Source organism: Taurulus bubalis (assembly GCF_910589615.1).
Source record: "Taurulus bubalis genome assembly, chromosome: 19".
Lineage (NCBI taxonomy): Eukaryota > Metazoa > Chordata > Actinopteri > Perciformes > Cottidae > Taurulus > Taurulus bubalis.
Genome location: NC_136607.1, coordinates 20,247,666 through 20,259,381, shown reverse-complemented (window position 1 = coordinate 20,259,381; position 11,716 = coordinate 20,247,666). Strand labels below are relative to the sequence as shown.

The following is an 11,716-nucleotide window of genomic DNA, read 5'->3' as shown; positions in this document are numbered from 1 at the left end:
ACAATCCGTTGCTTCCGGATGACGTACTTCCTCTAAGTCTCGGCTACGGGGATAACAACATCGAAACGACCCCAGCCCCAAGCGAAAAACACCAAATACTCGGCGTTTTTGCCGACTAATACCACCTGCGCCGTATTCACTGCAATACGTAACTACTCAGACACAAAATGGTAAGAAGAAAATAGTTTTTAATTGCGTTGTACAACTTTAAATCAGGCATTGAAGCAGGTTAGCATGTCGTGCTAGCATTAGCTTTGGTTCACATGTGGCAGGGTGACGTGCTGCTCTTCTCCGGTGTTGTTTATATTAAAACCTTTTGACCTCCTCTGACAAAAAATCTTTATGAATAATAGTTGTATGAACGTGAAAGTCAGCTTACTTGTTTACCAATCATATGTTTTGCTTTGTTTTTGTGTGTCTGAGCTTAGTTTCGTACATTAACGTCTTGAAGTCACGTTATTACGTAAACTTGTGTGAATATTCATGACGTGTTATTCAGTGTATATCTGATTGATGATGCATTTAATTATAATATCTACATGTTTGGGGGTTTTGTCTAAAGCGGTAATCTAGCTGAATTGCTTTTGTTTGCGTTGTTTGCATAAACGAGGACTGAATAGATTCTGGGCTGCAATTGTCAATACTTCTGATTATTGATTGAGTGCTAAACTATCAAGTCAATACATTTGCCATCATTTGCTATATTTGTGTCCAACCAACAACCCCAAGCCACTTGTCTTCCATTTACAACATTATAAACATTATTTAAACATAAAACAGAGTGAAGAATACAATCGTCACACTGTTTTGGGGAAATTGTCCTAAAAAAAAAATAAGTTGTTGATATGTTGACATATATAAATAGATTTCTAGATAATTGAAATGTGTCAGTTTAAATAAGGACGGCTTCTTAAAATAAATGAAGCATTTAAAGCCCATTATAGAAGTACTGTTTGTCACTCAAGATCAATACCAGATGCTAGGTGTTAAAATTAGCAACTTTGAGTTAAGTAGTTTTCACTCAACTGGAATCTGTAGACTTCTGCTCCGCATCTTTGCAATTTTTACAGTTCATAAGGAAGCTAAATACATTTTTTTATCTTCGTTTTCCCTTTTGTAGCCCCAGAACGAGCACATTGAGTTGCATCGCAAGCGGCATGGCTGCCGGCTGGACCACGATGAGAGGAAGAGGAAGAGGGAGAGCCGTGAGGTCCACGCGCGGTCGCATAAAGCCAGGAAGATGATCGGGTTGAAGGCCAAACTGTACCACAAGCAGAGGCATTCAGAGAAGATCCAGATGAAGAAGACGTGAGTATATACAGGAAATCCAGGCATGCCTTTATGAAACCTCTCCAAATCAACAGCTAAACAATTCTCAATTGTATCTTTGCAGCCTCAAAATGCACGAACAGAGGAAGACCAAGCAGAAGAACGACGACAAGACCCCAGAGGGAGCCGTGCCCGCCTACCTATTGGACAGAGAGGGCCAGTCCCGCGCTAAGATCCTTTCCAACATGATCAAACAGAAGAGGAAAGAGAAGGCTGTAAGTACCCCACGATGAAGACTCGTCAGCAGTCTCCTGCTTTTTTTGCGAAACATATTTTTCATTTTTTTAAGTATATTGTAACGACATAGATGTGTGGAAATATCACAGCATGTTTCTAATCGCAACTTTGTCATGTTCTCCGAAGGGCAAATGGGAGGTTCCCCTGCCAAAGGTGCGAGCGCAGGGAGAGACGGAAGTGCTCAAAGTCATCAGAACTGGAAAGAGACAAAAGAAAGCCTGGAAGAGAATGGTCACCAAAGTTACCTTTGTCGGCGACGGCTTCACCCGTAAACCTCCCAAATATGAGCGTTTCATCAGACCCATGGTGAGATTTCTGTACATTTAGACTTGAAATGCATCGTCTGTCACGTTGAAAACACTAAATGTCTCAATGCAATACTGACTCTTCACATGCGTTAAGCCCTAATGTTGAGTTTCTGTTTAGAATCAAGTGCCTGACTCCCAAAGGACCTCCCTCTCTTTATTCCACTTTAGGGTTTGCGTTTTAAGAAAGCTCACGTCACACATCCGGAGCTGAAGGCCACGTTCTGCCTTCCCATCCTCGGCGTGAAGAAGAACCCCTCCTCGCCGCTCTACACCTCTCTAGGAGTCATCACCAAAGGAACGGTCATCGAGGTCAACGTCAGCGAGTTGGGCTTGGTGACGCAAGGAGGAAAGGTGGTCTGGGGTGAGTGAATCCATGAATGCATTCAGCGTTCTTACGGTCATGGAAAACCTGTAAAAGTCATGTAAATGTGTTATATTCATGTGTTCATTTACGCTGAGTTTGAAATAATGAATATGCTTTTAAAAAGACTCAAAATATAAGCAGGCATACATACAGGCATCTATATAAATGTTTATTCTTTTAATCAAACTATTGTCTCATTTAAGGTTTACTGTATGCTTTGTGTTCTCATTGTTAGTTTAAATACTACATTTACTCACTTTTTACTGTTTACACCCACATTTCACTAAATGTTTGTCATGGACATTTGGTCTAAAGTCATGAAACCCATTGGTCAGAATGTGTATGAACCTTGTGCATTAGTCGGTGGGTTTACATGCACTACAGTGACGTGATAATGTTGTAACTAAAATATCTCTTTCACTTCCCAGGTAAATATGCCCAGGTGACAAATAACCCAGAGAATGATGGCTGCATTAATGCAGTCCTGCTGGTATAAGACTCTTGACCTTTATGCCGGTGGGCTTCACATCAGACGGGAAGAACGCCGACGCTGCACTCTGAGCAACGCAACAGATTTTGTAACGGAAGAAGAACACGTGGTGATTATTGTGGTAAATATGGAAATAAATAAACTTGATATGACACCAGATACTTTTTGTCCATGTTATGTTATGTGCTCCATATTATAAGACAACAGTCACGCCAGTTATTTGCTGAAAACCACTAACACAGAGCCTTGCTGATATCCTGATGAAGAAAGCTGTTAAAGAAGGCGGGGCTTATTGTAGAGATCTTCACAGTTCAGGTAGGAGTGTGGATGTAAAGATAGTGTGGACTGATTACTGGTCGTAAATTGCCCTTGAAAGTAAAAGGCGTACAATGTGAGCTATTGGGAACAAAGACGCTCTAGTTGAGATACTGGATTAACTTTAATGACTTGAATAAATATGTGTTTGTCTCATGGGTTTCCTTTTATGTTGAGCAGGTATTCTCTCGTATTTTCTGTCAATAAGAGAGCTATTTAACTCCCAAATAGTTAAGACATTAGAAAAAAAGCCCATTATATGATCTTACCTGTTTCATAAGAGCAAGTAGATCTACTTGTCAGTATTCTAGTGCGACTGTAATCTGATTTTCATAGAAAGTCACAGGGAGTAAACCACCACTTGTCTTCTCTAACGAGCTCCTTCCTCTTCCTCCCTGAGTTATTTGGGGGATTGATGGACAGGAAGCAGCTCATGAGTTTGTAGCTTCTAACAACACATCTGAAGCTGCAGGATGAATCTCATCAAAACCACACAGACTGAGCCAGGCGGAGCACTAACCTGTGGATTCTGGAACAATACCGTCAAATGAATGATGAACTATTTCATGTGTGGAAAGTCCGACAGGCTGGCATACTTTATTCTGACACTGTAAAAATGTATCCAATAACATGGTGAGTGAAATGCACAAGAGAAACTTGCATATCTTTCAGCACCTACACATAAAACTGCATTGTTATGAATTAGAATGAATGCAAGTCAGTTTGTGAGAACGTCACATGTACAGGAAAGTAGCAAAACAGAACTACAGACGGCATATTGTGACGCTTCACACTAACTTCATAGTTAATTTTATTAATTAACTATTAATTCATTTTATTCTACCTTAAGATGTCACAACTGTGGCCCTCTTCTTTATTTTGGCCCTGAGCGTTGCCCTTTGCACACAAGTGTTTTGCAAGCTTCTCCATTATTACATAACTCTTGATTACCACAGAACTATTCTGTGGTAATCAATGACTGGAGTTCATGAAGAGGAGAGAGGAGCATGTGGAATGAAGTGTTATAATAAACACAGTGAGATGACATCTGTGGTGTTCCCTGCTTTTCTTTAACATTCTCATAACGTCTATACCTAGAGATGAAATCATAATGAACAGTGACACCAAGAAAAGTTCATGTTTTTGGTGATTTATTTTATTCTGTTTACAGCGGAGACGTTCACCAGCTGGCTTTCCATCCATCCACACTAACAAAGTCCTTTCACAGTCCCCAAAAAGCTCCTTCAACTGCAGGCAACTATAAGCATTTATACAGAAGACATTACTTTCTTTTTTTTTGTGGTTCCAAAACCTGTCACTAAACCGTCAGACAGAACCTTTCCTTCCACGCGCTCGACGTCCTCCTCTTTAAAAACTAAATCTAATAGCAGGGTATTGTGTGTTTTGAAAGAAAAACATTTGAGCGGAATTTTAAATTAAGTAATTGGAAACTCAGTTATATACAACATCGTTCGAATTTTGTACTAACTATCTGCATTTTTTTAAGAATAAAAATCAAGTCTTGATCCGAAGTTCATACACAGTGCAGCTACTGAGTCCACTGGAAATACTTCACTCTGGACACATAAATATCAATGACAGTGTTCATTACTCATATACAACACAATATATTCATAATGCATCATATAAATCAAATGAGATATTAAAAGTGTGGCTGCACTGTTGAGAAAACACATCTTGCTGATGTTCATGTCAACCGAATGCTGAACTCGTGTGTGGACATGTGTGTAAAATAACTCTGGAGATCTAAAAAGTTGTGAAATTAAAAAAAGAATTAAGGCAGGTGTTTCCAGTATCCATATCCATATATAGAGTATGCAATAAAAAAAGAAAAAGCACAACCGTGGCGTGCCATGGCTCTACTGACAGAGGGACCAGTTAGTCATTAAGAAGCTCAGGAAACCGAACCGGCCTTTGAGACTTGAAGTAGCGACCGGACCCCTCAACCCCCTACGAAGGAAAGCATTGCAGTCTTATTCATTTTTTCTATAACTTCTCTTCCATCCGCCTCCACAGTTCAGTGTAAACAAAATGCAAACTGGGAGCAGGCTCGATGAAATCCTCCACGCAGAGAAACCTCCTCACGGTTCAGTCGGCGTGACTTCCTCCATTTAGTCATTTGGCTGAGAGCGTAGTTTTATTCTTCTTCTTCTTCTTCTTCTTTTTTTAAAAGTGCACATAGTGATCGAACGCAGCGTCCATCGGATGCCGACTTTATGTGTAGTAGTCCAACTTGCTCGCTATCGTCTTGCAGCCCTTGACGGAGAACATTCTCTCCGTTTTGGGGAAGTAGACGACGTCTCTGGCCACCTGGTCCGCCACGCCCCGGTCCGGCTCCATCCCTCGGGCTTTCATCTCGGCCATGGCGCACTGGGCCACGTGCCGGTACTCCAGCGGCAGGAACGGGACGAAGAAGTCCACCAAGTTCTTGTCGATCAGACTCGTGTGCCACAAGCCGCCTACGGGAAGAGAGTAACGGACACGTTAGTGGAATTGCACCCGGCGAATCAAGGAGGCGGACATTGATTTTGGACTCACTTTTCTTGTTGTTGAACACCGATAGAGAGAGCACCGTTTCCAGATCACTGAGCTCGAGCTCTTCTCGATCTCGTCCCGCTTTCCAGAAATCTAAAGTCGTCTGTGTGATGCTCTCCCCTCCGGCGTTGCTGGAGGAGGATCAGAAACGGGGAACGTGTTAGAAGTTGCCTCGGATTGGAGGTCTTTGTTCTCACCGAGTGAATCTTGGAAACGTTGAAAGTATTTATTTATTGCACAGCTCCGTTGACTTTTTAAGATCATGGGAAACAACTGGCTTTGAGCCCCAACACACCAAACAGATATCAAAGGCTGCATTCAGGTGCAAAACGTGTATACATTGAACACACCACAGGTGTTTTCGTTATTCAAAAACAATTTGGAAGACCTCGGCCAAACGTCTGCTCAATAACAGTCAAGATTCTGCTAAAATGACATTAAAAAGTGCACATTTTCGGGATGTTGACGCATACAGTTAGCTGTTCAACAGAGAAACTTAAGAAACCTCCAGTTTTAATACATACACTTCTCATGTTTTTTTTCTTTTCTTTAACTGCTGTTATCTTTGGGGTCAATTTGACCCCATTTAATATTTAACGTGTCTAAAAATAAAAAATGTTGCCTCATATTTCATGACTTTTCCTAATTTAATGGGGACAACCAGGTAAACATAACATTTACATGATGATTGTTGTATTTAAAAGGATATTTAGGTCGTCAACAAACAAACATAAAGTACCGGACACTTAAACTTCGGATTTTTTTTAAATTCTAATCATTTTCTCGAGGTTCAAATTGACCCCACGGGTAAACGATGTTAGTAAAGTTAAAAGGTAACAGGAGGGTTAAGTTCTTGCTAGGAATGTGCATCTATAAAACCGACAAGTGATATGTTTGTGTTCCCTGGATCGAGATCTTTCTATGGTTAAAGTTCAAAGTTCAGCTTTTCACCTGAGGAAGATGAAGATGGCTTTCCGATAAGAAACTCCATCCAGCTTCTCGTAGTATTCCAGGTACGGCTTTATGCTGTCAATCAAGCCCGGGTGCATCTTGTCCATCTCATCGAAGATGAACATGGACTGCGCACAGTTGGAGACGTTGCCTTTGATCCACTGCTGCAGCTGAGACTGAGGAGAAACAGCAGCATGTTCATACAAAACGCCAAACAGAAGAGAGTGTTTCAGTAGATTCCATCTGACCCGGGTTCATCGTCACACCTTGTAAGTGTCAATTTGGCTCAAATGTGGGAAGTGAAGTTCAGCCGTGAAGATATGGACGAAGCTGCTGTCCATCCCCTCTTTGTAGATGTTGTCAGCGATCATCTGACTGACGAAGTTCTTCCCGGTGCCGGTCCACCCGTGCAGAGAGAGCACCAGGGGCTTCTTCGGGTTGTCATTGCTCATGAAGCCGGTCACGGCTTTCAGGATGATGCGCGACGCGATGTGCTGCCCGAACAGTTTGGCTTCCAGGTCCAGCTGGAGACCTGGAGGGTGCAGGGAGACAAAGTCCACCAGGATCAGAGGGTGCAGGGAGACAAAGTACAGGATCAGAGGGTGCAGGGAGACAAAGTCCACCAGGATCAGAGGGTGCAGGGAGACAAAGTCCACCAGGATCAGTGGCTGCACACGACTGACTGAACCACCTTTCTACAAACCCTCCACCTGGACAATGCACAAGATGGTGGGTATTTGCATGCCCTGACATGTATAACCAAACAATCAACTAAAGGCATGCAACTTAAAACGACTACGAGGAACTTTAAGTTTGACATACGAATAACTAACAAGAATCGTTTCACGACCAGTTAAAAGGTTCCTTACAGTAACTTTAAATAAAGTTCCTCAAAGTAACTGAAGTACAGCACGTGTCAGGTGAGGCGGCACATCTGAGCAATACAACCCGGAATCGGACCGAAAGCCTGAACGGAAACGGTGTGGCTGTCGTCCGAAAGGAGATGTCAAAATATGTTAATCAACCGTGCAGGTTTCTCGTTTTAACGGTGAGAAACGATCGAGTCACGAGACTCCACGTTAAACGTACACTATTAATGTTACAGGTGTGTGTGTGTGTGTGTGTCTGTCGCGTTAAAACAAACAGTAGTCTACGCGCTGCACGTCGTCACCTGTTCCGTTGAAGACGATCCATTTCGGATCGCAGCTCTCGTGCAGGTAGTTGTAGATCGTCCGGCCCAGAGCCGCTCCGACACCGAGCACCAGCGTCGTCGTGAACGGCTCAAACGTGTGCACGAGCACGCCGACCGACAAGAAAACATGCAGCAGCAAAAACACGCGCGTCGCCTTCATCGTAGAAATCGGCTAAAACCCCCGTCGTAGTTTGTTGTTTTGTTCAAAACGATCATAATACCACCGCGGAGGGGGACGATCTGCGCGGAACTAGCTAGCTTCTCGGCAAACGGGGGGGGGGACTTCCGCATACGTCATAAACGCGCGACGAACGCGCTCTGCTCAACACACAACATACGAAATGTTTGAATGGACGACTAGCGTTAAATAGACCAAATAAAACCATTTTAACTGTCTCTATGTACGTTTATACAACGCAGGTACTTGTCTCGCTACCTTACGGGTCACTGACGTAAACCGTTAACTAGTTAGCTAACCTAGCTAGCTAACTTTAACGTCTGTTAGCTAACCGTGTGGGCATCACAAGAGGTCGTGCGTTACCTGTCCTGTTCAAGTAAATCCACTCGGGTCGACAGCACTCGTGGAAATAGTAGAAGATGTTCTGGTAGCTGGCTAGAAACCCGGTGAGAGCCGCGGCCATGCCCACCGCGATGCTGGTGCTAATGGGCTCGATCGCGTCCGTTACGCCGCCGGAGCAGACGAGCATCCACAGCAGCAGGACGCTGCTCTTCCGCGGGTTCATCTCACCGCTTCATCGGAGTTGTGTCCGGGAAAAAAGAAAGAAAGAAAGAAAGGAAGAAAGAAAGAAAGGAAGAAAGAAAGAGGCAGTGTCCCCGTCTGCGGGTCAAATTGTTTGCCCAAAAAAGCGGACTGAGTCAACACAGTTACAGGCTGCTGGCGGCGGAGGCGCTGTGGTTGCCATGCACACACGGCGCCGACGTGACGTCAGAGTCCGAAGGTGAAGTTCACCTGAGACTAAATTGTTGTCCCACTGGTTTGTTTGTTTATTTTTTTACCTTTTTGTTTGTTTAAATCAGGAAATGTCAATGATTTCACTGAAACACTTTTTTTCTGCCACATAAAAAAACCGTAATATGGAATAACATAACAAGATGTGTGTGTGTAAGGTCGTGTAGGAATTTAGTAATATTGTAATATTATATAGTAATAGTAATATTGTTGAGTAGAAATAGTAGAATTATTAGGAATTGAAATAGTGCAGACAAATAGTAGAAAATAGTGCAGACTGAGACAAATATTAGAAATAGTGCAGAAAAATATTAGTAATATTATTTATAATATTATTAGGAATGGAAATAGTGAAATTATTAGGAATTCAAAAAATGCTGACAAACATTAGAAAATAGTGCAGACAAATATTATAAATAGTGCAGACAAATATTAGTAATATTATTTATAATATGATTTATATTAGTTATAAATAGTGCAGAGATTAGCTTCATTGGAGAAGAAGAGTAGCCTAAGGGGTAAGGAGGAATGCAATTAATCAAGTACTTTCAGGTGGATTTTATGTTCTTAAAAGTCTTCATCTGCTGGATTTATGTATTTATTTATTCATGTTGTTTTATATATATATATATATATATATATATATATATATATATATATATATATATATATATATATATATATATATATATTTGTATATAGAAGCCCACCAACCTAAGTTTGCCCATGGAGCTTAGCAGGTCAATTAGACAACGTCTTCAACAGGCACAGGCTTGCAGCAGGTTTAAGTCACCCTGCCTGTTTATTTAAAATGTTGTGCACAAATCACAAGAAGTAACATTACTACTTAAAGGCATCTTATTAAAAAAAAAGAAATGATCTATCAAAATCCCACCTGCCAACAGAGGGCAGTTGCACGACACAAAGAGGGTTTTGTATGTGGAACCAAATACAGGATCAAAATATACTTAAAGTATCAAAAGTATTTATAATGCAGAATAGCTCATTTCAGAATCATGTGATATTATTGGATTATAGTACATCCCTTTAATTTGGCAGCTGGTAAAGGTGGAGGTAATATTAATTACCCCATCGCTCAACCAATAATATTTATGCTTAAGTAAAGCAGTAAAATACATGTACTTGTTATTCCATCACTGCATAGTATATATATAGTGTGTGTGTATATATATATATATATATATATATATATATATATATATATATATATATATATATATGTATATATATATATAGTATAGTTTATTACACATTTGCCAAAAATGACATGTCTTGAACATGAAATGCTGTAATAACTGAGACAAGAACGCAATGAGCTTTTCTCCTATTTAAATTGTGTTTTCTTGTATTATTTATTTGTTGGAAAAAGATTCTAATCAGTCACATATAAGTAAATCTGAGGCTGATGTAAATTAGAAGTTTTAAAGATGTTTTTTTTATTTACTTTGTGTTAATTAATTGTCAGCTATTAATTTTTTTTATTATGGTTTTCTTTAACTATGTTTTAACTATGTTTTAATTAGTTTTACTATATATTTTGAAAGAAAAGTGTGTTAAAAATGAAATGCCTTCTTCTTCTTCTTCTTCTTCTTCTTCTTCTTCTTCTTCTTCTAAACATTCGGTTTGTTTTATTTATTTATTTTCTTGGTGAACGACCACCCAGGTTTCTGGCGTTTGCTTGTGCCTGTGAGATTATTGATATAGATCTTAGAACAGAGGCCTTTCAAAACCATAATATTTTAAATCTCCCTTACAGAAATAAACTAAATGAATAATAAGATATCTTTTCACTTGGATTTAAAGGCGTGTGGTGCAACGGCAGTTTGGCTTTTTTTTGCTTTTGTTACGACGCTGTGATTTAAAGTCGCAGATCGTTTTGCACAAATACAAAGGTGCATCATAATAATATCTGAATTGCAACCAGGATATGGTGAACAATCATTCACAAGGGTGAACGTGACGCTTGAGTAACGGCAGGAAGCTCCCAGAGGAGAAGGAGCTGCAACAATAAAAGCACCGACCCTCTCGGCTCCTGACTTATCGAGACTGAACCGCAACCTGAAAGCGACGCAAACCCTTAGAGGAAGAATGCATGAAGCCACTTGACACTGAGCGGGTTGAGTTACGCTGAGCGTCTGTGTTGATGATGATGATGATGAAGGCCCTTCTCATGACATCACAGTGCACGGGGCAGGTTTAATTTGAAGATAAAAGAGCTCACGAGAAAGTAAACATGTCACACTCTGTCACTGAACAAAAGCTTTAAAATCCACTCGGAGCAGAAGGGAATAATGTGTTGCAGCTTTGACATTTCTAGCTCAGTCCTTCAGCAGTGACCCTTGACCCAGTTCATGTATTTGGAGAGTTCTGTCCTCTCAGATACCCGGGCTGGGTCAGGAACTGCTGCTGCCGCCTTTAAAACCGCGATATCGGGTTATAGATACCGCAATCCTGACACGACTTGATATATTTGAAATGGCAGACATTATTTTGACAATATGAGGCTGAACTCTTTTTGCTCTGAGTCATAAGGGCGTCCTCTCTGGGAACCTTTTTCACTCCATAATTGTGTTTTTACTCTCCGGCTCGTCTGGAAGAGAGCGTCAGAGTTTATCGGTACCAAATGTTTCCTCCGTGGTTCACCCCCCCTGCAGCCTCTGGCTCTGCTGGGGGTTCGGCACACTTTGAGGAGAGCATGGACGGTGACACCGTGTAGCCAGGAACAGGTTCAAGCTAACCGTGCAATAAATATTTTAAAAAGCATCGGCAAAATAAAACGTCTATAAGGAGATAGAGTGGCAAGAAGAGGGCGGCCTTGTTGTGGGAAACATCACAAAATCACAAAAATATGTTTGTTCTCTTACCTGTAGTACTATTTATCAATCTAAATAGTTTTAGTGATATAAAAAAAGACATTAAAAGTGTTTCAATGTATTTTTGGGCGTGTTGAGCGTCACAAGCTGAGAGACAGCAGACATCTGTA

The 11,716-nt window shown here is 41.0% G+C and overlaps 2 protein-coding genes across 2 annotated transcripts; one reads left to right on the top strand and one right to left on the bottom strand.

Moving 5' to 3' along the window:
* Window positions 1-31: 31 nt before the first annotated feature.
* nsa2 (NSA2 ribosome biogenesis homolog) lies at window positions 32-2,887 on the top strand. Its single transcript, XM_079235494.1, has 6 exons — window positions 32-170; window positions 1,121-1,308; window positions 1,394-1,544; window positions 1,693-1,872; window positions 2,043-2,235; window positions 2,667-2,887. Exons 1-6 carry the CDS (start codon window positions 168-170, stop codon window positions 2,732-2,734), a joined length of 783 nt encoding a protein of 260 aa, XP_079091620.1. The 5' UTR covers window positions 32-167; the 3' UTR covers window positions 2,735-2,887.
* Window positions 2,888-4,190: 1,303 nt separating this feature from the next.
* Window positions 4,191-8,485, bottom strand: tor1 (torsin family 1; the record flags this gene model as incomplete). Its single annotated transcript, XM_079235697.1, has 5 exons — window positions 4,191-5,523; window positions 5,603-5,730; window positions 6,551-6,726; window positions 6,817-7,082; window positions 8,284-8,485. The coding sequence occupies 5 exons, from the start codon at window positions 8,483-8,485 to the stop codon at window positions 5,279-5,281; spliced, it is 1,017 nt and encodes a 338-aa protein (XP_079091823.1). The 3' UTR covers window positions 4,191-5,278.
* Between the last annotated feature and the right edge of the window lie 3,231 nt (window positions 8,486-11,716).

Excerpts from the sequence above, each read along its gene's own strand:
- nsa2 (XM_079235494.1), top strand. Across the intron at positions 1,309-1,393 it reads AAGATCCAGATGAAGAAGAC|CCTCAAAATGCACGAACAGA; the intron begins GTGAGTATATAC and ends GTATCTTTGCAG. Across the intron at positions 1,873-2,042 it reads AGCGTTTCATCAGACCCATG|GGTTTGCGTTTTAAGAAAGC; the intron begins GTGAGATTTCTG and ends ATTCCACTTTAG.